The sequence below is a fragment of the Euleptes europaea genome, chromosome 11 (genome assembly GCF_029931775.1).
Source record: "Euleptes europaea isolate rEulEur1 chromosome 11, rEulEur1.hap1, whole genome shotgun sequence".
NCBI lineage: Eukaryota > Metazoa > Chordata > Lepidosauria > Squamata > Sphaerodactylidae > Euleptes > Euleptes europaea.
The window spans coordinates 68,930,285-68,958,025 of NC_079322.1; the positions used below are offsets into that span (position 1 = coordinate 68,930,285).

Genomic DNA, 27,741 nt, shown 5'->3' on the forward strand with positions numbered 1-27,741 from the left:
CCCAGTTACAATAAAGCCAGTAGGAGGTTGAAGATTCAAAGCAGTTTGTTTGATTGGCCAATACGCAAAACGCCTGGTGAAAATTGCAGGACAATTCACACAAACATCAAAGGAGTGCAAGCACGGATATAATCTTTGGTAATGGGAGGTTCAAAGACGTAATACACGCCGTCAATACATATAACCAATAATAGATATTTAAGGATTTGAATACCCTATTAGAGAATCGGAGGCGTTACATAGAAGTGGTGATCTCATTCTCACTAATGAGCAGTGAAGACCCTCATGGTCAGGTGCTTCTCTATTTGATCCTAAATTACTGCAGTTCTTCTTATCTTGGACCCTGGCAGCTGCCAAAACTAACTAAGGGATATTGTCGAAGGCTTTCACGGTCAAGAGTTCATTGGTTCTTGTAGGTTATCTGGGCTGTGTAACCGTGGTCTTGGTATTTTCTTTCCTGGCATTTCACCAGCAGCTGTGGCAGGCATCTTCAGAGGATTAACATTGAAGGACAGTGTCTCTCAGGACAGTTGGCTTCCTGTCCTGAAAACCTCCAGACTAACAAAGACTACAGTCCACAATAGCCATGCATATTAGCTTTGGATTTCACACATTAACAGATCACTTCAGGATACAATGGTTCCATATTAACATACCACACCCTCATTAGCACATTATCTTGATACTTACAGGACAATGATTAGCACATTACCTTTGATACTTTTTGCAGGACAATGATTCAGCTCAAACCCAACCCCTTTCTGACTATATATTACTCTTCCTACACACTTGACACTGAGAGACACTGTCCTTCAGTGTTACTCCTCTGAAGGTGCCTGCCACAGCTGCTGGCAAAACGTCAGGAAAGCAAATACCAAGACCATGGTTACACAGCCCGGATAACCTACAAGAACCAACTAACTAAGGGGATTTTTCCTAGCTGGCCCTTATGATGGGGAGCCAGCTTATGAAAGCATACTGGGGCCTTCTATGGATTCTCCAATTATCTTCTAACTAGTAAAGCTGGGCCTCTTATACTCAAGGCCTTTAACATATATGTGCTTGGTGTGACTTTAATCATAGATGCCAACTCTTATACACTGAGTATGGCATATTCATAAGTGCAGATTATACTTTATTGATTACAAAGAATATATTTCAAATCAAATAATACATTTCCCATAGCATATAATGATTTCAGGCATTTCAAAAGTATATTCCTTTGAAATGTGGAGTTGGAGGAGAGTGTTACGAATACTGTGGACTGCCAAAAAAACAAATCAGTGGGTTATAGAACACATCAAGCCTGAACTGACCAGCTAAACTGAGGCTGTCGTACTTCAGTCACATTTTGAGAAGACAAGAGTCACTGGAAAAGACAATCATGCTAGGAAAAGTTGAAGGCAGCAGGAAAAGAGGAAGACCCAACCAGAGATGAATTGACTCTGTAAAGGAAGTCACAACCTTCAATTTGCAAGATCTGAGCAAGGCTTTTAAGGATAGGACATTGATTCATAGGGAGGACATTGATTCATAGGGTCGCCATGAGTCAGAAGCGACTTAACAGCACTTAACATAAACAAATAATCTTGTTGGAATCCCAACAACAGCTCGCTCTGTGGTCCACCATAGAGGCAAGGAGAAACTGATTGTCACCTATAAAGACACTAAGGGCCAGAGGTCAATTGGGGACAGAGAGCAGCACAGTACAGCTGTTTGTTGGTATCTTCTGGCGGGTCTTCAGAGTGGATTTTTCTCCCTAACACAGAAATACCTGAAGAGGATTCTAAGGTTTTTAGGTTGCATGGAACATAACTGAACAGCCAGTTATATCAGCACAAATATATAAAATGATTATCATGATCTACAGAACACATGCCTACAAGTGATATAGGAGGCAAGAAACGAGGGAGTAATATCATGCAGACATTTAAATTTAGTTGGAATTTTGGTAGAAAGAAGTGACCTCACAGGAAGGGAAGGAGCAGGGGGCAGAGAGGGAGAAACTGACCTTATATCTAAATGCGATATTATATCTCCACTGAGTTCCTTCCTCTCCTTAAACTCTGCCCTCCCCAGACACTACCCCAAATCCCCAGAAATGTTCCAAGCCAGAGCTGACAACACTATTAGAAGGTGTTTCAGAAGACCCAGAGACATCACCTTTAAGTCTGTAGGAAACACCCATTCTATTGTAGGAGGATACATGATTTGGAACCTCCAAATATTTGTTGTGGCACCCACTACTCTTTCTCAAAACTGTCCACAGAGTTGCCAGCTTCCAGGTGGGGGACTGGAGATCTGGAATCTGATCTCCAGACAACAGCGATCTCTGTTTTCCCCAGTTCCCCTAGAGAAAATAGCTGCTTTAGAGGGTGAACTGTATGGCATTATACCCTGCTGAGGTCCCTCCCTTCCTCAAACTCCTACCTCCCTAGGCCCCACCCCAATTCTCCAGGAATTTCCCAACCCAGTTGGCAACCCTGGACAGGCTCAACAGCATTGGGGACCCCTGCTCTGTGCTATGCCAGTTCCTGTGTGGGTATCTATACACACACTTCTATGTGTGTGACCATATATGACCATCCACAAAGGATGGACACAGTATAGTATACCTGGGCCTTCGAGATAGATGTCTCTATACATCAAGACAGCCCACACAAATTTTCAACATATTGCATAACATCCCATGTCTGAGAGTCCATCCTGAACTGCTTGGCCAGCATGGGCAAGAGAGGTACTGTCCCAATGAGAGTGAGGGGAAAGTAAGACCGTTAGGGAATCCTATTCCCTCTCTGAAGAAGGGAGCTTTGACTCTTGAAAACTTATACCCTGAAAATCTTGTGGTCCCTAAGGGGCTACTGGACTCGAACTTAACTGTTCCCTCTCACTGAGTCCCAAGACATCCCTTCTCCCTGGAATCTGCGTTGATGGCTTTTACTACTTTCCCTCATTCTACCACCACTCTTGTATGCATCAGGAAATGCCTCTTCTAAAGGAAGGATGCCCCATCTAGAACTGATCACCCCCCAAGTATTACTTTATTTGTGTACAAAGATGTGTAGATTGACTAAGTTATTTTTTATTTATTCAAATTTATAACCTGCCCTCATCCCCAGCGAGTCAGGCTCAGGGCAGATAACAATGATTAAAAACAGATTATATCCAGAATACATCTAAAACATCCTTAAAACCATAATAATTTAAACCATTAAAAACCCTACTCAGATGGCAGTAACTACCCTAGGTGCCACAGTGACAAATATTAGCTGAACAGCCCCCAGATTTCAAAAAGGGGGCGGGATGGGGAGGCCAGTAAAGTATTTCCACCCAACTTCCCATTGCTGAGTGGGCATTCCTCTTGATGTCTCCAAGCCAGTATGTCAGCTCCCAATACCCTTAAGTTGCCTAAGACTGGAAGAAGGAGAATGACTGCATACTGAAACCTGTCACCCTACATCTTCCCCAATAGGGTGTTCCCGGAGGGAAGGTGTCTCATCACTTACAGTCATTTGGAAGACTTCTTCCCTGTTTACAGCATGGTGGCTTTGAATTGCCACTTAACCCTAGTGATTTTACCCCTGGCCCACATAAAAATGGATTCATATAAGCAATGCAGGCATCATCATACACAGGGTTGGAAGAGCTGGGCCATACCTGCAGCCTTAGACTTCAGAATGAATGAAGATGCTTCTTTGGTGTATACTGGGGGTCTGCAACTTACGCTCTAGAGCCAAATATGACTTTGAAAATGAAATCTTCAAGTTACGGCCTATTCAAGCAAATGGAATGGCAGGCAAAGAATTGTATGCGACTAAAGGGCTTTTAAGATTGCTTTACTGAAGGGATAATGATAGAGGTGAACAGTTGCAAATAATCCAGGTGCAAACCATGTGCAGATTTATGCCAGTGTGTTCAAAAAAAAAAAAAATCACAGGGTGCTCCTGGGTAATTTATTCCTTAGTCTAAGATCTCATGAGTAGCACTTCTTAATAAAAAGCATGCCAACAACCAGTGTTTGGGCTGCAAAAATTAACCCACATGACAATTATCAGAAATGTTAAATTGTGTCGTTACAGTTATGCAAATGGGCCTTCTTATACTGGCTCTTTGCTCAACAACCGTGGAAGGATTTCAAATAACATGGCAAGTCTCGCCAACTGATACAGGCAAGAATCCAACTAACCCTGCCAATAGTTCAAGGTGGCCAGGGGGTCTTCAGACTTGTTCTCATGGCTTGTGGCAAAACACTTTAGGATATTGCCTATAGTACGGCACAGGGGAGAGTGAGCTGCTCAAAACCCACGAAGCAGACACACCTGTAGACCCCTGTGTACAGGCTTTTGCAATCTCAGCTGTACCTTTGGTTTTACGCCACGTAGTATTTGGAGAGATACACAATAATAGGAGCCAATATAATGACCAATCATGCCGATAATGTGGCATCACCACCAAAATTCTGGAAGTGTATGATTCATTAGAAAAAGTTTAATTTACATTGTACAATTTACAAACAAGGCAGTTCCAATAAAACAAAATGAAGTCGATTGAAAAATAACTGTAATATATTTAATGCTTTGGGTTATATAAAATAAACAATGCTTCCTAAAGGAAATGTTCAGGTTTTGTTTTTAAGAGAAGGCAGCGGTAGTATTAGGGGCGAGTTTTTATAGTCCTTCTGTGTTCAACTCCATACTCCGTATTTTAAAAAACACACACAGAGAGACAGCCAACATTCAGGAAAAGAACAGGCAGCATATTGTAACAATTTCCATAAAGAAAACAGCTTAGAGAAAAACCAAAAAGAAAACAATTGCTTTATTTCTATACATTGGGACTACAAATAGTATTTTAACACTTCATTTATTTATCCAAATCATGAAATTATACATTTTGTACTAACACTAGTAAACATCTTAAAATCACTCAGAGCTCTTTTGCACATTTAAAATATATTGCTATTTACTGCTAATTAAATATGAAATTCAGGAGCTTCCTGCAGCAGTAAAATAGGGGTTTTTTTTAAGTCCAGGAGACCATGAATGGCGTAGTCCCTGTTGTAAAATTCTCGGGTCTTTTTAAATAAGATGCTAAAGGGTTAACTTGATTCTGCCTCTGTTGATGATTTAAGTTCCAATATTTATATATAATTTTTTTAAAGCAAGAATTGCACGTGAAAACAAGTGTTGACCCTGCGTCGGGACCATTTCTCAGCCGTCTCCTCTCACATGAAACAAACATTTCAAATGCGGACAAGTGTCAGATTTCCCCTTTCTCCATGTCCAAACAAACCCGTTGAGCTGTGCAAAGTGGGCTCCTAGTTGCTCAAGCCACAGAAAACAATGAGAGCAGCCCAATGTTGTGCACAACACACACACACACACACACAGAGTTATCCTGGGTGGACAAAGCAAATGAGATTATGTGAACGCTTGCAGGCTTTCAGATATAAAAGATAAAGCCTGGTTGCTGCAGTTCAAAATTATTTTAATAGCCGATACAAATATTTGCTTTTTTTTTCAAAGTCACAACTATCGTAATCTATACGCTGAAGAAGTTTGATACAATTTTTTTTTAAAAAAAGTCTCCAGGCACAGAGGAGAAAATGAAACAGCGGGGGGGGGGGGGTGAATCCACATGGATATAAGTTATGTCAGCCCGTAGCAACGTCCAACTGATCATGACAAAAAAATTTAGGTAGTAACTGAAGACCAAGCATGTTACCATCTGGATTTCAAAACACAGAAAGGACATAAAAGCTCTTTCTACCACTTACTACCAAGATAATAAAAACGAATTCTGCTCTCAGTTGTAACAAGCTGCAGTCGCAGAAAGATTTGTAAACAATTTCTGCCACTCGGAAAAAAAGACGCGGAACTACTTTCCCTAGTCATTTTTTAGCCTCTTGTTTCTGGGATACTTGAGAAAAAATGGTTTTGCTTCCCTCTCCAAGGGCATCACCCTGTTTCCATCCCAGTGGTTGCTTTGTACGTTGCTTTATTGCCAGCTTGTGAAGTTATTTGTATTTGAACAGCACAAACTCAAAGCTTCATCTTTGGTTATTTTCACTAAGATGGCCGCTGTGCTCAAACATGCTGTTCCCTTGGAAAACCCTACCAAAAATTGCACACAGTATTCATTAATTTAAATCAGAACAAGGTAGCGTCAGTGTAGTTAAATGCTAATGAACGACAGCAAGTTAACACCTTTCGCTAGAATTGAAGGCTACTGGAGAGTGTTTGATAGGGCAATGAGCCGCAGAAACCTACACGGAATTCCCTTCGCTGGCTCAGCACGAGCACTGCTTATGGAGTAGGCACTGATTTAGTTCTTCGACAGGGCGTCAGATTCCGCTTCAACTCAGCTCAAATCCAGCTGCGCATTCAATGGCATAAAGAAGTTTGCTCCGCATAAGGTTCTCGTCATAAAACTCTGGAAGCTTCAGTAAATTCATGCAGGTGCTGGCAGTGGGGAGCCTCTCTAGATCCAACCCTCCGTTGTGGACGCAAAAGGCAGGATACAATTCCTGGGGAGAAAAGAAGACACAAAGATGACATGAGGATTTTAACAAGCTTCTTCCCCTGCCCCCCAAAACCGAGAAGAAATTTCATCTGCATTACAGGGGATTTTCTTTGCGGCCCCAAAGGAACTCCTAAAAGCCAAACTGTGAAACTATATCCAGAAGGTATCATCTCAACTTCTATAAATGACTAAGAAACTAATACAAAACCTTGAAATATAGGATTAAAGATGAAAATACGTTTTGCTCTATCAGGTAATTTCTACACCTCAATTGCGCAACAATGCAGTGACAGTCCTAGTAACATGCTGCCCTCTTGAAACGGTGGCCATGATCCAAAATGGTTCTATGAGCACAAAGGACTTTGTGTGTGTGCCGTCAAGTCACAGCTGACTTATGGTGACCGTAGGATTTTCAAGGCAAGAGACGTTCAGAGGTGGTTTGCCATTGCCTGCCTCCGCAAGGGCTGAGAGAGTTCCAAGATAACTGTGACTGTCCCAAGGTCACCCAGCAAGCTTCATGTGGAGAAGTGGGGAATCGAACTCGGTTCTCAGACTCAGACTCTCTTAACCACTACACCATGCTGGCTCACATACGGCAAGCTGCTTTTGAATCCAAGGAAAGTTTTCAAAAGCAGTTTGAGACACAGTATGTGTGCGAGAGGGGGGGGGGCTGTCAACTGTTTAAAAATTCTACGGGACCAGCACAAACCTCTTTCAGAAGCCTAAACCACAATTTGGTTTCCAGCCTGTTAAAAAAAAACCAAATTACTATTGATTTCTATAAACTTGCCCAATGTCCTCAAAAAATTATTGGAATAACTATGCAAGTAGACATTCTATTTAATGCATTTGCATTAACTATTCCTCAGCAAAATGTACGCCTTATAAAGTCAGAAACACCTTCACTAACAGAAGTACATTTGCTAACAGGGTGAGTGAGTTTCCAAGCCATAAATTCAGGGTGTGGGGTGCTTGGCTCAGTGACAGAACACCTGCTTTGCATGCAGAAAGTCCCAGGATCAATCTCCAGCATCCCCGGTTAAATGGTTGCACATATTGGGAAAGAACCCTCTCTGTTTGAGACTCTACTGCTGCTAGTTAGGGAAGACTACAGAACTGAGCCAGACTGACAGGGGGCTGATCTGGCACAAGGCCCCTGGATATATTCAATCAAATTTGTAAGCTACAGCCAAACTGTCTGAGCACTCTGTGTTCATCCACAAAAAGAAGTTTAAAGAACTCACAAATCACTCCCCTCTCTCAAAGTTGTGTGTGTGTAAAGCGCCACTGGCAGCTGATTTATGGTGACCCCATAGGGATTTCAAGGGAAGAGACAAACAGAGGTGGTTTGCCATTGCCTGCCTCTGCGTTGTGACCTTGGACTTCCTTGGGGATCTCCCATCCAAAGACTAACCAGGGCCAATCCTGCTTAGCTTCTGAGACCTGAGGAGATCAGGCTAGCCTGGGCCATCCAGGTCAGGGCTTCAAAGCTGATAATTTACATTAAAATTTGTTGATCTTATATCTTTGACAGGAATTTAGGACTCAAGCCACTGAGGGGAGCACCATTGGTCAGCTCTCTGCTACAGAGAGTGACATGACCAAGGATAGTCTATATCTTCTGAACCCTTTAATAGTTATGGGCTTTACATTTTCAAATGTTTAAGGGTGGAACCTTACTTAACAAAGTTCTGGCTTTTAACTACCCGCTAGCTTGCTATTCTGATAGGATATTGCACTGCACACAGGAGTGCCTTAATGGAACCTGGTCCTTAAAAGCTTCTAAAGGATGAAAGTAAAAATAGTTACAACTGCAAAATGGTTTTGCTTAGCCCTTTCAGAACAACTTGCTATGTATTCAAGAAAGTCAAATCTCTCCCCCCAACTGGGGATACCCAGGACATTTGTGTGTCATGCCCAAAATTCTATTTTCATGGGGACGAGTGTATGAATTTCATCAGATACTCCAGTGAGTGAAAACAGATGGTCTGATTTTAGAAACTTGGGGAAAGCCTGACACTCTAAGCCAGGAGGTTAATGAGATTTTAAGTTAAATTATTGTTTAAATGGAGGCCTTCAAATGTACGCCGAGGCTAAAACGCTGTATTTTTAGTGTTCCTTTCAAAATGCTAATTGAATTTTCCTACTTTACGCTTTAAAAATGTTAAAAATTAAGTTCTATATGGAAGTGTCACGCCAAGGGCACCATTTGTTGCATAATTAAATGCCGGGCAACGGGAATCGGCAACAGAAGGGGAGCGCGAAGCATCATCAATTCATCCTGTGACCTGATTGGAACTTAACTGTTTCCAACTGCACTTTAATGATTTTTTTTTGTCTGTAACAATCTCATTTATTAAACTTATTAAACTTTAATTAGCTGTAGCATATGTTATGGTAAGCCCAAGCCACTGGCAGAGAAGACTCCCCCATTTTTCCTTAAAATGGAAGATGACCGTCAGAGCTATTTATAAAGCAAAGTACTTTAAGGCACTCGGCAGTCTTTTAAATCAGGCTGAACTAACTTTAGCAGAAGGTGAGCCTTCCCCAATGTAGTCGTGGACAAGAATTCAAAGCCAGGAGATAAGAAAGTTACGTTCTTAACAGCAACATTTAATTATTTCCTATTGCAATACTGATATATCCAATTAATTGCCGAATACATTTTGCACTAATTGCCGCCCTCAATATATTACTTTCGTTAAAAGAATCCACTTATTTCATGGCAAATACTAATTGCTACTTACAGTACATGGTGCTCTTCATCTTCAAAGTCCTGCCCAAGCATATATTACAATCCCGGAGTTAGACTACTTGCTCAAAATGGAGCCGCGCTGGCTGGGCTACAGAGGGCTCATCATGGCAATGCTGCATCTGTTTTAATTTGGGTGGCACACAAAACTGCCTGGCGTCCCCAACTGGAGAGGGGAGAGTCATTCATTAGCCCTCATTAGACTGTGGCAACAATCTCTGCCACTCCATGGAGAAACAGGGCTGTGAGCCCGGGAGGGGCTGTGGCTCAGTGGCAGAGCATCTGCTTGGCATGCAGCAGGTCCCAGGTTCAGACCCCAGCATCTCCAGTTAAAGGGACTAGGCAAGTAGTTGATGTGAATAGACCCCTGCCTGAGATCCTAGAGAGCCACTGCCAGTCTGAGTAGACAATACTGACTTTGATGGACCAACGGTTTGATTCAGTATAAGGCAGCTTCATGTGTACATGTGTAGAGAGGCGGCAGATAAATTTTCAAAATCATCAGTTGTTTTCTGCTTTGCTTCTCCATGCTGTACAACATTTATTTATTCACGTCATTTATACCCTGCCTTTCTCCCCAATGGGGACCCAAAGCATCTTCTCTTGTCCTTTCATTTTATCCTCACAACGAGCCTGTGAGGCAGGTTAAGGTCACCCAGTATGCTTCCATGGCAGAGCGGGGATTCGAACCTGGGTTTAGGCCAACACTGACTGCAATACGTGCTTAGGTTTGCAAAATTGCTCCTGATGGGCCCAGACTTTGAAAGGCAGCAGTCGACGATCGAGCTTATACGACTCCATAAGGCCTTTTGTTCTCCATAGAATAAAGGAAGGGGCAGTTTCTCTCCTGCAAGCCTGGCTTCAGCAGGAGGCACAAAGCAGCATCTCATTGGTACTGCCACCTCCTGCAAAAGCAGGACAGGGAGGCACAGAAGGGGGAGGAGAAGGAGCTCTCCTTCTCTGGAGGTTTTTAAGCAGAGGCTAGATGGCCATCTGTCAGCAACACTGATTCTATGACCTTAGGTAGATCATGGGAAGGAGGGCATCTTGGCCATCTTCTGGGCATGGAGTAGGGGTCACTGGGGGTGCGTTGGGGGGAGGTAGTTGTGAATTTCCTGCATTGTGCAGGGGGTTGGACTAGATGACCCCGGTGGTCCCTTTCCAACTCTATGATTCTAAGAGGTTTTTATATGCCAACAATGAGGTAGGTGGGGCTGAGAGAGCTGTAAGAGAACTGTGTCTAGCCCAAGGTCACCCAGTAGGTTTCATGTGTAGGAATGGCGAAACCAACCCGGTTAACCAGAATTAGAGTCCGCCGCTCATGTGGAGGAATGGGGAATCCATCCCAGTTCTCCAGATTAGAGTCCACCAATCCTAACCACCGCTCTTAACTACAACACGACTTTTGTACAGGGGGTACAAAAGTCCAGGTTGTCCTGGGAGCGGGGGGGGGAGAGGAGAGTGGGGTGTAGCTGCATACCCTGTTCTAATCAGGCATTTTTGTGTGTGTGTTCTACTGAATGTGAGGGAAGTCAAAATATTATTGGGGGAAGGGGGAGAATCTTTGTTTGGAGGCCTGGGGTGACTCCAACGCTGCCTGGTTTCTGGGCGACGGACAACTTGGTTCCAAAGCCCAGCACTGAGGAGAAAGACCAAGTAGAGGAAAAGAAGGGGGGTTCCTCCCTTGCCATTTGGGCTTCTGTTGAAAGGGGCCCTCCGAACTGCTGAGCAGGTGACTGAATCCACAGAGCCCAGTTTTATGTAAACACAGACAAATCCAGTGTCAGCAACAAGCTCGTTTAAAGCCCTGACTCTTCAGTTTTTCCCCTGCTTTAATTCTGTGGTCCTCTAGGTTGATGTTGCAAAATAGGGAACAAGGGTTTATTGATGCCATTATTCCATTTTTCTGCTCTTGGTTCTTAACTGTACACCACCTCAATCTACCGGAGAGTACGGTACATGAATTTATTAAGAATAAATAAATAACACCGCTAAATTGGCTGGCCCAATCTCATCAGATCTTGGAAGCTAAGCAGGGTTAGTCCTTGTTAGTACTTCAACAGGCAGCCCCCAAAGAAGACCAGGGTTCCTATGCAGAGGAAGGCAATGGCAAACCACCTCTGCTTGTCTCTTGCCTTTAAAACCCCATGAGGGGTTGCCAAAAGTCAGCTTTGACCTGATGGCAGAGGAGAAGGAGAAAGAGGCAGAGGAGTTGTTTTTTATATGCTGACTTTCTCTACCACTTAAGGAAGAATCAAACCGGCTTATAATCGCCTTCCCTTCCCCTCCCCACAACAGACACCATGTGAGGTAGGCGAGGCTGAGAGAGAGTGACTAGACCAAAGTCACCCAGCTGGCTTCCTGTGTAGGAGTGGGGAAACAAATCCAGTTCACAAGGCTAGCCTCCACTGCTCATGTGGAGGAGTGGGGAAGCCAACCTGGTTCTCCATATCAGAGACTATAGCTCCAGATCAACGCTCTTAACCACACCACCACGCCCCCTTTATTATATGTTTTCCTTAATTATTAGAGTGAAACATCATGTCTCCAGCAAACCAGACTGAATGACAATGAATAGTGAGCAAAGGACAGGAAAGTGGATACCTTAAACCCCAACAGAGGAGGGCGTGAGCAGCTTGTCACAAACTTCAGTAATTTACGTTTTTCTTCATCAGTGAAGCTTTCTACAACTCTCCAAAAAATCTTGATTACTGGATGATCTGCAGAATAACCACCTAGTTTTTCCAAAAGTAAATCAAGTTGCATTAAAGCTGAGAAGCATTGCTACTGTGAATCATGAGAAGACAACCAGAATCTCTATTTGAACATAATTAATAATTTAATTGAATAATTTAATTGAAATTGAATAATTTAAACAGTCGCAGGGATGTTCAGCTAAGATAGTGCCATGCACACTACTGACTGTTTGTCAGTTTTCACAGCATTTGCTGCAGGGTACCAGATAGGCAAGCTTCCCTACTTACATGTGCCATCAGAGAACTAGTCTGAGCCGAGCCATGCTCCTATCTGGAATATGGAGACTGAGAACAACAGAATGGCACACCTGATCCCAGAAACTTATGAGTGCTTTTTTTCAGGGATGCAATTAATTTGCAACATCTATGAGGTTCATCATCTTGCAAGCAGCCCAATGTTCTGAAAGCTAGTCAAATCATAGACTGGTTTGTAAAGGGGGATAACTGAAGAAAACAAAACCACGAGCAAAAGAAGGCACCTGAAGCTGTCCACCTCAGACTTTGGCCTGAACAATACTTGGAGGTTAGACTTCTCTGGTAACTTCAAGCACATTTGGTCTGGGCTTCATGAAGAAAAAGTACGAATCAAGTAACACACAATATTTAAGACCCTCGACCATTACCTGCCCCTTAATTATAACATCATAAAGATTATTTAAAACTTTTAAATGTCAATTTTAGGATACCCAGGTGGCAAATAATCAAAAAAGTTAAAACAAACTTAAAATATGTATATATTTATATAAACAAATTAAAACAATTACACAAAATACATAAAGAGGAAGATGGGTCAGCGAGAGAACACCAAACGGAAGTCTTCACTCACTGGCAGAAGGCAATGATAGAGGGGGACAGATGAATCTCCCCGGAGAGGGAATTTCACAATTTTGGGGCCATCACTTGTCAAGAAAACTAAGAAATATATTCAGCTTTAAATTCAGCCGAAGCACAACCCAACTGAATTTAAGGTAATTACGTTCTGTTATTCTCAACAGGGGAAAGTTAGCCTTACTTCATTCAAATCAACGAGACTTAACGGTGCTTATGTGACAGGGAGTAACAGTTGATGTACGTTTCATGTTGGATTGTTTATATGCCACTGCCCCTTTAAGACAGAACCATGTGGCGTTGTGGGAAAGTAGAGATGACAATAGACTTCAGTGCTGAAGTGATTTTGGTTTTGAAAGTGTTTTAGTTCATGCTTTGTGTGTTCTTAAGAAATAAAAGATCAACATTTCATACACAACCTGCCTTTTCCCCGAGTGGGCTATAATACTTAACTTTCGATTTCTTCCTCCTAAACACTTATTGTTTGACCACACTATACTTGCCTGAATAGTTGGTAAAAGTTTTAAGGTCATCCAGACTGATAGGAACCTGTGCACCAGAGATCAAAACCTAGAACCGACAGGAAAGAAAATTAGTATTTCAGGTGTGGGCATAAATTTAACTTTTTTTGTAATTTCATTATATTATAGTCATCAAACTATGGAATGCTACCTGAATTTCTTGCTGATCAAACATCCTAAGCCACTCCAGATTAACAACATTGGCAAGACCCTGTCGGAAAGCCAGGCAATGCTGCCGGATCTGTTTGTTTAACCTGTAGTCTGCCACAAGATGGATGTATGCAATACGGTTAGCGCTGGTGACGGGAATATCCTTTCCTCCTGGCTTCAGTTCAACCACCTGTACAAATAAAAATATTCCATGAAATAAAGGTCTCTCTCACACCAGTGAATTGGTTTGTTACTCCAACATTAATGTCACGTTTCGTGATAATTTTTCGTGATAATTTGCTGGTATACTACAGATGGTGTCTTCCTTAGAGGCTTTCCAAACTCAGTTAAAACCTTTTTTTTTTTTAATTTCAGAAGTTCTTAAGTTGATTGGTTCTTGCAGGTTATCCGGGCTGTGTGACCGTGGTCTTGGTATTTTCTTTCCTGACGTTTCGCCAGCAGCTGTGGCAGGCATCTTCAGAGGAGTAACACTGAAGGACAGTGTCTCTCAGCTGCTGGCGAAACGTCAGGAAAGAAAATACCAAGGCCACGGTCACACAGCCCGGATAACCTACAAGAATCAATGAACTCTGACCGTGAAAGCCTTCGACAATATTCTTAAGTTGAATTTTATCTGGTTCTTTTAAATGTTTCTAGTGGCTGCTGTTATTCGTTTTATACTGATTTTATGTGGCTTTTAAAATGTTTTAGCAGCTGCACTGAGCGCTTAAACAGAAAGGCGCAATATAAATATTCTTAATAAATAAAAATAATAAATTCCTCAGAGGCGCTTAGGATCAAGATTTCATCCCTGAGGAAGACTAACAGAGGGAATTAATGGGAAGGCAAGGGCGCGTGAGCACACTCTCCAGGCTCGCAGGTGGACGTCTTCCATATCACCTATTACCTGTGATCCTTTTTAACTGATGATGCTGGGAGATGAGCATGAGTCCACTTGTATGCAAAGCAGATGCAGTAACAGTGAGCCACAGCCTCTACCCAAAACAGAAAGCTTAAGGGCTCTGTAATTACCTTTAACTTTTCTCCACTGATTTACATACAATTTCCCATGCTCCCCAGAGCCACACAGCAGCTGCAGGGAACTGCTTGTAATTAATAAATTAATAAATAAAAAGGAACGAGATTTAACTTTATTTCACTATCAATCCTGGATGTTTCTCATGGATTTACCAGCACGTTTTTTAAACGGTTTAGAAGCAACCAGACAGAATTTCTGGTGACGGCCTAGTCTGCTGAATCTTTTGCCACTAGGTGGCATAAGACAACTAGAGAGTCTAAAATTATTCCTGAACTGGCATATTCCTATTTTTTAAAGGTTCATTTTCATTGAAACACATCCGAGTAAAATTACAAAAGCAACCATTATGACTACACAAATATTAACCATAGATGTTAATATCAAGTAGTTTGGTAGAAAAAGCTAGTGGGGCTACTAATGGATTAATGCCCAAAACTCTTCAGTCGATGCACCAATCTAGATTGAATTCCTTAAACATTCCAAATGTGTGCAAAGATCACATTCCAGACGGTTCTGGATGCATTCCAGGATATCTAGGGCAGACAGGGATGTCATCTTGCTTCATATGCACAAATATTTAGGGTGAATCAAGTTTTCAGGGATGTTCCTGATTCCAACACCAACCCCGATGCTGGACACCACTAGCAACCCAAGGTGGAAGATTAGTTCATCAGGGAAGCTCCTATCCTGTGCTAGCCTTACATGTATGTGTCATCCGGAGAAGATTCAGACGCCACCGGGCTGAACTCATAGACCTTGAAGGGCTGGAACTCATTAATAGGCCAGACTTGAAAACTAATATCCCACCCTGTCGAAAGTAATTGTTATGCACTTTGTACCAGAAGAGTCTCCACGGCTGGAATCCTTTTATAGAGACCGCCTGACAAAATGTAGCAATACTCACAGTAGCGTTTGAGATATTTACAGCCACTAATACTCTACTATGTTGCAATGATGGACCTGCGAATTTGTTCTGGTGGGCACCAGCGGACCCCCTGATGTAAATACTGCACTTTAAAACCTGCAGTGTTCTCCTTCAGTAGAGAACACTTCCCAGTCTAATTCGTGACCAGCTCTATCATGTGTGTTTTCTTTCTTTAAAAAAAAAAGCACACACAGAGGACACTAAAACAAAACAAAGAAGTCCCCCCCTCCAGCTTTAAACATGAAGGGCAAGACACACTGATAAAAATATGTGGATTCCCAACAACTATCTTGTCACATATAAAGAAATATTTCCTTCCTATCCCAAGATATAAATGCTTCCGTTTAAAGGACAAACTGTAAGGTCCATGGAAAATGTTACAGGTATTTGTATTTCTTTCAACAATGCCATTACGCAATACAGTTCTCACGTTCATTCTCACTGCGTGTTGTGGATTCATGAAATTAAAGACAGTGCCAGACCAAAAAGAGAAACAGTCGGAGTCCAGATGCTTTGGCGCTCGGTCACACAAGCAGCAGTTGTCATACACGGCGTGCCTTATCATCACGGCATCTGAATGCAAATGCTGCGGTTAAATTAATAGCTAACTAGCTGTACCAGGAATGGGGGAAAGAGCGACCAGGACGCTTACCTGCGCCTCCCCCAAGTCATTATTCACCACAGTAAAGTTCAGCCCAAGTTCTTCCACGTCCCCTTCGTAGCTCTTGAGGAAAAGCAAATTTTTGTACATTTCCGGATCCAGCGAAGCTAAGTGATGAATGTCAACGTCTGCGCTCGTCCCCAGCAGTTTGGAGAGGAAGAAACCAGCAAACGGAAGCTCAACAAGCATATTTTCATATAAAGCCTAGACAATGGAAAGAGTTGAAAGCTCACTCACTTGAACAGATAAAAGAATGAGTAATTAGCTTTTTCATATTTCAGAAATTTCTGTTTATCTAATGCCCTTCACCTATGGTTTGGTAATTTCTATACAGTTTTCTCCATTCTATGTAAGTGAAGTATTTGTTTACATCCTGCTTTTGTCCCCACTGGCTTAAAATATTCCCCCCTCTCCATTTTACCATCACGACAACCCTGTGAGGTAGGGTAGAGAGGGGATTCAAACCTGTTCCAGTTCCTAGTCCGACACTCTTACCTACTACACAACTCTGGCAGCCATCATACTAAGACAGGGCATAGTTGCTTTAATCATTTAACATTTCCCAGGTGGTCTGGGGGGAAATCCTAACTACTCTTGGTGCTGGAAAGTGCCGTCAGGTTGCAGCCAACTTATGGCAACCTAGGGTTTTCAAGGCAACATAAATTCAGAAGTGGTTTGGCATTGCCTGTCTCTGCCTAGCAACCATGGACTTCCTCGGTGGTCTCCCATCCAAGTACTAACTAGGTCTTGCCCAGCTTAGGCTTCCAGGATTTGACAAGATCAGGCAAGCCTGGGCTATCCAGGTCATGGCAGCTACTCTTAGCTAACAAACACACACAAAAAGTTCTTTATTCATCAGGTGGCAGTTCTCTTCTTTAGGTATTCAGAGTGAACCCTTCTTACTTTTCTGTTTATAATCTAAGCATACTTTGGCAGTACAGAACCTAGAAAGGCAGTAAATAGCACCAATCCTCATGGTCTACCAGTGGTGCACAGAAGCGTCATGACATTTTAGACGTATCACCCAGCAGGTATGAACAATGAGATCAAAGCCAAAGAGGGTTTGCACAACTGTAGAGTTTAGTAAAGGTGTGGAAGCTGAGACCTTCATTTGTGCAGCTGAATTCAAAAAGCAAACTTGAAGTGTAAATCATTAATTTGCAATCTGTAAGGTCACTGTTTGTGGCTCAGAATTAGTAACACCCCCCCCGCAAATTAATTTGTTAAATGTATCAAAGCTACCTGAATTTAAAGTGGAATTTCATCTGTGACTCACCAAGCACAAATACAAAAGAATATTTTTTTTCTTTTCTTTTTTACATAAATGCAAGTCAGGTTAAAGCATTTAATATACAAGCACTAATAAATGATGGCTCTAAACACTATGATCACATCAGCTAAATGGATTATAAATTAAATTTCCATAATGTATGCAACTGAAATACAAATGAAGGCATAAATCAAGGTAGTTTCTAAACACAGGTTAATTACACAGATTCAAGAACTGTCTATTTTTTATGCAAAATAATCCACTTACCATTTTTCATAGGGGTCTTAATTCTTAGCCACATGTAACATTGGCTCCTAGAAGCCTATCAATAACTTCTTGTCAAGAGAAAATAGCAATAGGTATATTGAAGGGAACCTACATGTTATTTTTCAAGTGTCTGTCTTTTATGAGTGTTTATTGCTGGAAATTGTGCCAAAATGATTTGAAATAAAAAGGATTAATTATAGTAGAAGCCTTTTAATATAAGTGAGTGCACTAGCAATGCAATTAATGCAAATTGTGGTGCTATCAGGAGAATAAATGTGAACAACATCACAGGCCATTTCTGTTTGCTGCCAAATAACTTTAGTAATTTACTACATTAAGAATCAATAAAAAAATAATGCTTTTCAAATGCATCACTATCAATCTTCAGGTACCTCCACCACAAACATTTAGAACTTAATCTAAAAACTATATAAAGAATTCTCAAGCCACCTTGATTGTGCAATCTTGATTATAATTTTAATTACCATGGTTCCCCATAGCCAAGTTCTTCCAAATATAAAAGGCAAAAGAAACATTCATAAATAAGGTAAGACGAATTGTTAATATTCCAATTAGAGTAAAAGCTAAGTTTTGTAGCAAACATTTCTCAAATGCACAATCACTCTCTGATAAGTTAATCACAGCTGAGCTCTGTTCTTTCCAGGTGGCGAAATACAATAAGCCATGCATTGCAGCGGACATGTACACACACCCCAAACTCCTGGGATTTCCTAAATCCTAGTCAAAACCAGTTAAGGCAAAGGAAAAGCAACCTCAGTTTACGTTTCTGCAATGGACCAAGAATAATTGCCACGACCCACGGGCCCATTTTGCTATTTCTTTCCAGTAGAAGCAGCAACCAGTTCATGTGCAACCACTGGGTCACATGGCCTCTACATAAGAAAAGCCATGCGGAATCAGACCAAGGCCCATCAAGTTTTATGAGAGGCTGCCCTTGAAAGCAATTCCGGTGCTACAGAATGGTACTGGTTCTGAAGATCATGTTTTGCCATGCTGAAACAGCTTTAATGGTTGTATTTCTAAGCTCAATTAGCTCAATTCAAAGTCCTGGTTACTACATTTAAAGACCAGGATAGTTAAGAGATCAGTGTCTCCCATATCAACTTCTTCCTGTCAGTTAAATTTTTTGGGACAGGCTCTCCTCCATATGTTCTCGCTTTCTCGAGTAAGGTGGCCAGTCACTAAGGAAAGGGTCTTCTTTGTGGTAGCACCTAGTTTGTATAGTTTTAGGGACCAGGTACATTCTTTTTAGTCATGACTTTGGGAGGGGGGTTCTCTTTATGAAGGAGTTTTTTTTTACCTACTTCTCTCTCTCCATGGGGACCCAAAGTGGTTTACAATGCAAAAAAATACAATAAAAGTGGCTTACAATGCAAAAAATACAATAATAGTGGCTTACAATGCAAAAAAATACAGTAAAAGAGGCTTAAGTAAAGATAAAGATCCCCTGTGCAAGCACCGGGTCATTCCTGACCCATGGGATGACATCACATCCCAACGTTTACTAGGCAGCTTACCACTCTGTGCCACGGGGATTCCTAAAAATGGCTTACAATGCAAAAAATACAATAAAAGTGGCTGGTGTAAAGGGAAGATGACTGGGGAAGGCACTGGGAAACAGTCCGTAAACAAAGTCTGCCTAGGAAACATCGGGATGTGACATCACCCCATGGGTTAGGAATGACCCGTGCTTGCACAGGGGACCTTTACCTTTACAATGCAAAAAATACTATAAAAGGAAGATACAGTAAAAAGAAACAGGGGGAAAGGCTTCAAAATCAAATCAGGCCTGCCTCTTTCTCCTCTCTGCTGGCATATCTTCCTCTAGGCTATGACCCTCAGGCTAAGAGCTGAAGGACATGATTATAAAGCTCTCCCATTGCTGCCCTCAGTTGCTGCTTGATCATATTTATTGCCAGATTGATTTTAAGTCAGACTCTATTTTATTCTAGGTCTAGTTTCCATACAGCATCCAATTGTGTTTTGTTGATTTTACTGATTTAATTCCTATCCTTTTGTGATGATCAGAGCCATTTCATGAACCCTTCAGGCAGATATGGCAGGACTCTGGACTGCAGGTCAACCCAATATGCTCCTCAGGCAGAATCCTAAAAATCACATTTTGCACTTTGTATACATGTATGACAAAAGGTCTAATAAACACCAACGTAATGTATTGGTCCATAGTGAAGGAGTAGATGATGATGATGAAGAAAGAAGAGTTGGTTTTTATATGCCGACTTTCTCTACCACTTAAGGGAGACTCAAACCAGCTTACAATCACCTTCCCTTCCCCTTCCCACAACAGACACCCTGTGAGGTAGGTGAGGCTGAAAGAGAATGACTTGCCCAAGGTCACCCAGCTGGCTTCGTGTGCAGGAGTGGTGAAACAAATCCAGTTCACCAGATTAGTCTCCACCGCTCATGTGGAGGAGTGGGGAATCAAACCCGGTTCTCCAGATCAGACTCCACCACTCCAAACCACTGCTCTTAACCACTACACCACGCTGGCTAATAGTAATTTTCAGAAGTATTCTCCTGCAGCAGGCAAACACAGAAACAAAAATGATCTCTTAAAAGAAAATTACCAGCACAAAGTTATTCTTACGTGAATAATTTTCAATCAAACTGTGCAAAAGTAACTATCACTAATGCAACCGGAGAGAACACGTATCAAGATGAATCAATAGCGTCAAATCAGCAAAGTATTCATTTTCAGTAAGAGTTCAAGCACAACAATTTATTTCAGTAAATATTCTGAACTTAATTGACTTAAATGGACCTAGGTGTTTCCAAAGGCAAAAAAGGATCAGGATGCCATTACCACATACTTTAACTGTTTATTTATTCCCTGTCTAGAAGCCTGATTTAAGGGCTATAAAATGCAATCAGTACACAAACCAGGGGCTGGAATCATCTGCTAATGGAACTTTTAATTGAGAAGTGACCACTGACATGAGGTAATTCTTTCCATGTAGAATTGCTTGCAGGGACCTTTGCATACTTTATCACAGTAAACAATCGCTAACATATGCATTAAAGAAAATTTAAATACATTATGACCCAATAAATATCACAATCAATCAATACAATCTTTCCCCCCTCAAAGATTTAGTGTTAAAATACCACATTTTTAGTGGTCTTTTAGTGCTTCCCACATATTTATAATGCAGTACTTGTCTAGTCATTTGTAATGAAAAGATAATTGGTAATGTGAAAGAACTAGTATGTAGACAACGACTACCAGTTTTGTTAACCATGATAAAAAAATAAGTTGGCATTATAAGATAGTTGAAGAATGATCTTCATGTCCACTCAATATCAAATCTTTAGATTTTGCCTTGTTGGCCAGTTTATTCTGCTTGGAAACATGAATATCTTAATCTATTAACAATAAGCAGGGACTTTAATCAACACTGCTAAGAGCAAATAAAGCAAATGATCAAAAACACTTCATATAGTGACATTAACCTCTTGATTTTTTAAAGAAATTACGAAGTTTGCAGGCAAGTCCAGGTAGCAGCAACAGAATTCAACTCCTAAAATCCAAAGCAGGATCAGAATTCTGCTCTGCCCCCAGTTTACTCTAACTTGTGTGTTGGCTTTCTAACAGTTCCATCCTGAACAGAGTTACAACCTTCTAGGACTGCACTGGAAGTGTATTCCAAGCTGCAGTCAGGACTGCAACCACCTGCTCCTAGTTGCATGACATAGACATTTCTCAAGGGTTGGCTTTGCCCAACGCAAACGGACTGGAGGAAACTTCCACAGCTGAATTCTTGCGTCTAATGACTCATGTAAGGATCCAAAGCAAGTGGTAGCCCCAAGTATGACATCGCCATCACACAAATAAAATGTAAGGCTGCATGTTAACTCTTTATCGCAAGATCCTGAGTGGGTATCAGGACCTGAATATACGATAAAATATCATAATGAAGGTCTTCGGCGAGGTGGTGGTAGTGTTACTACCTACTGGCAGGGAAAATGACAGTTTCTTCAAAGAAAGCCAGAAGAAAATAGGTTTTCTAGTGAAGATCTTCAACACTGAGCAAAGCGTACTTGGCCATCACCTCTGAAAGGCTATCTGAACCCATACAGAATGCATATAAATTATTCGATTTTAATGTATTTGTTTTCTGATAACACTGAACTTATAAACAGAGTTCTTAGCGGCAACACTCTTTGCATTTTGGTTTATACAAATAAGAAATTGCTGTGGATGCCAGACTGCTTCCTTCCCAGCATATGCAATCTGTTTACACAAAGGCTTTTATTAACATACTACTGCATTTCAGAAGTTATTTGCAAATGGGGAAAATGGAGGCATTTTTATAAATGGATGAATGAGTTTTCAATGAGGTCTTCAACTAAAACCGCAATCCTGGCAGGGACTGAATAGTAAGGCTGTGCCTTATCTTGCTGTTGAATTCATCAGCTTTCCAAACATGCCAGTTAAAGGGTGTTTCTGCACCTGGGTACAGCTAATTATTAAGTAACACAGTCATTTTTGTTTCTTGTGCAAACACAGAATACAAACAGCAATATTTCTCTGTTTTCAAAATGACAAGCCACCAATTTCCTTCGGATTTCAAAGTATAAGAACAGCAAAGTTATTCAGCTTTTCACAACAAAAAGGAAAGCTTTTCTTCTTATTTTGTACTTTAATGTTCAGGCACAGGGTAACAGCTCCTGTTCAGCTATCGCTGTGTTAAGTGCTAACAATTTCCCAGGTCTCAAGCAAGCACTCCCAAGGTGTCAGAGACAATGCCTAATTAAGCACCAAATAGTCACTAGCATTTTTGTGTGGGGCCTTGCACGGGAAAACCTGAAGGAGAAGCAAAGACTCAAACAGATAATTCAGGCATATTGGTCCAAGTGATAATTTATTGGACCAATATGCCTGAATCCTTCAAAACTAGTCTTCAGGGGCAAGAGATTCTTGATTTTATTTGCATAGCAAAATTCACCCCAAGTTCTGAACAGCAACCTTAGATGCACACCTTAAAAAGGTAACGTAAAAAGCAGCCTTAATGAACCTTTCACATTTGGTGGTACCTGAGTGGCTGTGTGGGTTCTGACTGACCAGGGCAGAGAATCCATGAACGAAACTATATCCGAGAATTCAGTATCAAGAAATCTCCAACCACCATTGGGGTTTTCCATCAGCCTGACAATTCAGGCAATATGAGTCTCCCCAATATAGAAATTTATCTATATTAACAGCAGTGAACTTCAGATCCTGTGGTCTACGACCTATTTAGACACACTTATTTTTCAGAAAATTCTACACAAAAGATTTGCACAACAATTTAAATGAGTGCTGAGCAAAAACAAAAAACAGAAGTGCTCTCCTGGACTAATATTTACATATTCTCATTTAAAACAAGGAACTTCAAAGTAACCACAGAAACTACATGCCTGCAAAGCAAAAACTGTGAGAACAATTTTACACAGCCAACCAGTCGTGACGTCATTCTCCTCAAAGGGGAACACAGCTTATACCAACCTGCTATGTTTCCCCTAGGTTTCCTCCATTTCGGAAAACACCTTGTAAAAATCTCCCATTTCTATTAGATCTACACATTTTAGTGTGTGTGTGTGTGTGTATATAAATATATATTTTTTAAATTACCTTTCCAAGCATTCTCCCAAGGAAATAGTAGTGCCTTGCATAAGAATCTCCAACTAGCATCTGTGCAGCAGGGTTAGGGTAAAGCAGTCCTTCATTAGTGGTCTTAAAAAAGCCCTGGTTGGGATTAAACCCTGATTTAAGCAGTTCATTCAGAAATTCTCTGAATATTCCTCCACCATCAATACCAGCTTCGTCTAGCCCATGGGCATTAAGTAAATGAACACGGATCCGTTTTTTCAAATCGGGTTCTGGAAAAACAAGTGGGGGGGGGGAAGGTTGTATAAGAATTTGCACACACACCCATACATATATAAACAAAGTTCCAAAGAGATCAGATCACAAATGGTTATGTCTCTAAAAGGTTAGTAAAACAGGTAACCTGGATTCCGGTTGCGCAACCTTATGAATGGAAACAGAAGACCCTGCTCTATAGTGGTGTAGTGGTTAAGAAAGGTGGACTGGAGAACCGGGGTTTGATTCCCCACTCCTCCACATGAGCGGCAGAGGCTAATCTGGTGAACCGGGTTGGTTTCCCCACTCCTCCACATGAAACCAGCTAGGTGACCTGGGGCCTGTCATGCTCTCTCAGCCCCGCCTACCTCGCAGGGTGTCTGTTGTGGGGAGGGGAAGGGAAGGTGATTGTAAGCCGGTTTGATTCTCCCTTAAGTGGTAGAGAAAGTCAGCATATAAAAACCAACTCTTCTTCTTCTATATACCTCCCCTGGCAGAAGTATAGCAGGGGCCAACACAAGGCAGTACCTTTTCAGTGGCTGCTCTAAGCTTATGGAAGGCCGTCTTGAGGGAGGCTAATCCATATTCTGCAAGGCTGGCAATCCAGGAGTGAAGTTAAAATTGCTTTAAACTAATGGGCTGTTGGTTCTTGTAGGTTATCCGGGCTGTGTAACCGTGGTCTTGGTATTTTCTTTCCTGACGTTTCGCCAGCAGCTGTGGCAGGCATCTTCAGAGGAGTAACACTGAAGGACAGTGTCTCTCAGTGTCAAGTGTGTAGGAAGAGTAATATATAGTCAGAAAGGGGTTGGGTTGAGCTGAATCATTGTCCTGCATAAAGTATCAAAGGTAAAGTGCTAATCATTGTCCTGTAAGTATCAAGATTAGCACATTACCTTTGATACTTTTTGCAGGACAATGATTCAGCTCAACCCAACCCCTTTCTGACTATATATTATTCTTTCTACACACTTGACACTCAGAGACACTGTCCTTCAGTATTACTCCTCTGAAGATGCCTGCCACAGCTGCTGGCGAAACGTCAGGAAAGAAAATACCTAGACCACGGTTACACAGCCCGGATAACCTACACGAACCAATGAACTCTGACTGTGAAAGCCTTCGACAATATAATGGGCTGTTCTTGCGGACAATGCTTTTTCACTCGTACCGAACGGCTGCTTGTTTTCTGTGGCTGGCTCCTGTTTAATTGTTGTTGCTCAGTTCTGCCGATCCATTGTAAGCCACATTACAGATTTGCCAGATATATATTTTACATAAATAAAAATAGATTCACACTGGCCCATTTTAGGGACCCAATAAACTGACAGAGCTATAATTCTGATATGTTATTTCTGGTTGGTTTCTGTTTATGAAAGTCGTCCACCACATAAAGAGTTCTGTTACCAAATCATGCAAAATTCCTGCATCAGATATACTTGCATCAGCACTTGCCGAGCAGAGATAGCTTTCATGCAGGGCAAATTTAATGCAGCCACTACATACATAAGATCAGTTTATGCATATCTGTTGTGTATAAACTACCATTCACTCTTTCTTTCAGAATTACAGGGCTTACCCACTTTCACTAATTAACTGCAAGTCACTCATTGAATATAGCTCCATTGTTTTTATCATTCCCTAGCCATTTTTTTAACTTGTCCAAATTTCTTTAGAGAAGGGAGACTAAAGTTTTGCCACTGACAAATTATCTTCCCCTCTCACCTAGAAAGACTGAGCAGTATGTCCATGTTTATCTAATCAAGAGCTCTTTCCCACAATAATAGACCTTTCGATTCCCACCAGCAGGTTGCTTCCTAGCACAAATGCTTAAAATCTCACTTGGAAATTCTTGGTGGCCTGTCACAATATGATTTATTTTTTAAATTCATTTATATTACTTTCTATCAAATAAATCCATACCTGGCACTTATATTGGAACCAGATTTCTCAGGTGAAGAACAGCTTACATTTAACTTCCTCACTACTTTTTTCAGAAATTTCAGACCATTTTAAAGCAATTTTTTCCCTGTCTGTCCACTGGATACTATTTTTTATTTTAAAGTCATGAGGGAAAGAACAGCACACATTTGGAGATCTTAAACCTGCAAGTGCTGAATCTACAGGCTTATAACAAGAGAACCACATAGTTACCATAGATTCTAAGTTTCTCCGAGTTATCAGAAGCACCAAAAGGAGGAAACAGAGGAAATCAACCAGTGGAAAACAAAAGCACCTGTAGCCAGCTGAAATAAAGGAGCTATTGCTATTTGAGTTAACCTTTAGAACTAACTGAAAGTTTTGCCATTCATGATCTTCATGAGAGCAGCGCTCATCATGGATCTGATGTGCTAAAGGCACTATGAAAAAGGCTTTGAAGAAACTTGTAGTACTACAACAACTAAAAGTCATATTTTTATATATTTGAGAACTCACGCAGTGCTACATCAACCCATTTCTCTTTTGGTCTTAAAAGTATTCATTTATTTATTTACATTTCTAGCCTGCCTTCCCCAGCCAAGACCAGGTATCCCTGAAACATAAGCTTGAAATGGCTCACTCTTCAGTTCATAGGGCCTGATTGGCCATCACCCAGTTCATTGTAAGATGCTCCAGATAACTGCACGACGCTGATCTTTCTCATGTACAGGTCAATTTTATTATTTATTATTTCATTTTCATTGTGCTCTGTTTTTTTATGCCAGTTTAAATAAATTTAGACTACAAACTCAGAACTAACTTTTGTTTTTCATTTCAGGAGTTTTCCAACTGCTATGCCCATGAACAAGGAAAGCTATCCTACCAAATCAATTGTGTAGGAAAAAAAGTAGTTAGCCCTAGTGGTATACTGATGAATGTTTAAAATGAGAGCCCGAGAGAGACCCCATGAGAATGGTTTTTCCTTTGGCATAAAAGGAACGTCAAGTAAATTAGCATGCAAATAGGCTTTAAAAACCATCAACAATTTTTAAAAAAATCTCCATATGGTTAATACTTTACCAGTACCAGGTAGTGAATGAAAAATTCTCTTTATAAGTTCGCAATTATGAATTAGAGCCCAAACTGCATAGCTCTTTAGGGGAATTTATCACATGAAGACCAAACTAGCTCACAATTTAAATGTAATGTCCCCATGCACAAACTGATTATTTTTAGCTTTACAACTCCCAGGAAAAGTGATGTAATTAGCATGAACTACTTATTTTTACAATACCATTTTCAGGGGACAGTTTGTCATATGCATCTTCATAAATGTAATTTCTTCGGATAGTGACGTTAATTCCATCCAGAAACGGACCTTCTCCTTGAACCTCTTGTTTGTCAGCGTAGATCAGCCTTTGAAAAATCTTGGAAAGTGGGCAGGCGGAGGGGGAGAAAAAGTAATTCCATTTAAGTATAGATTTTCAATACTTCACATTTCCACACTTGAACTTGCATTCAAAATTATGTTACACAAACAATAAGACACTGGAGAATTTCTGAAGATATGCAAATCTGTTAGTTAAAATATGAAAACACCTTTAAAGCGCCATTCCATAACCAGCACTGCGAAACTGACTTGTCATGAATTGGAGGCTAAAGTTATAATTCTGTACCACTTACAAGTCTCTCACCAAAGCTAAACAACATATTCTCCTATATTTATCATTATCCTTTTGGGAAACAGCAATTTATTTCCCCAAAGAAACTATGTTTCATCTCCTTGATGGTACTGGTACACAGTCATGGCAGCACAGTTCTGGGAATTCAGCTTGCTAATTAGCTGAAAGCTACAGAACCAACAAAAACCTTAGAAAGTGTTTCTTGTACGGAGAAAATGAACATCAACCCCCTTTAAACAACAAATACTCTATGGAACACTTCAAAAGGCAGTTGATTTTGAAGGTTAATGAGATGAGGAGAAAATGCCTCCTATTCTAAAAGGGCAAACAAGGATTTTGGACTAGTTTCTTAAATACAAATCCTTCCCATCCTAACCACAAAAAAATATTTTTTTTAAAGCAAACTGTAATCATATGGGGTACAATATAGCCAATTTCATTTTGAGATTAAGCACATGAATAGCAGTTTACAAAGATTATGAAAAAAACAGTGTGAAGTGAGAAAATGATGGTAAACTAATTCTGCCAATCTTGAATAGTTCTGTCAATAGAACCTGTTCTGCTGCA

At 40.9% G+C, this 27,741-nt stretch overlaps 1 protein-coding gene across 1 annotated transcript in view; it reads right to left on the minus strand.

Annotated features, from left to right (window-relative positions):
* Positions 1–6,355: 6,355 nt before the first annotated feature.
* Positions 6,356–27,741, minus strand: part of UBE3C (ubiquitin protein ligase E3C) — a 65,694-nt gene continuing 44,308 nt past the window's right edge. Inside the window, exons 17-23 of the mRNA XM_056857653.1 lie at positions 26,787–26,919; positions 23,345–23,592; positions 16,146–16,358; positions 13,531–13,719; positions 13,362–13,428; positions 11,879–12,009; positions 6,356–6,526 (exon numbers count right to left, since the gene is read on the minus strand). Of these exons, the coding sequence (XP_056713631.1) occupies positions 6,356–6,526; positions 11,879–12,009; positions 13,362–13,428; positions 13,531–13,719; positions 16,146–16,358; positions 23,345–23,592; positions 26,787–26,919 (1,152 nt within the window). The remainder of the gene's footprint in view (positions 6,527–11,878; positions 12,010–13,361; positions 13,429–13,530; positions 13,720–16,145; positions 16,359–23,344; positions 23,593–26,786; positions 26,920–27,741) is intronic.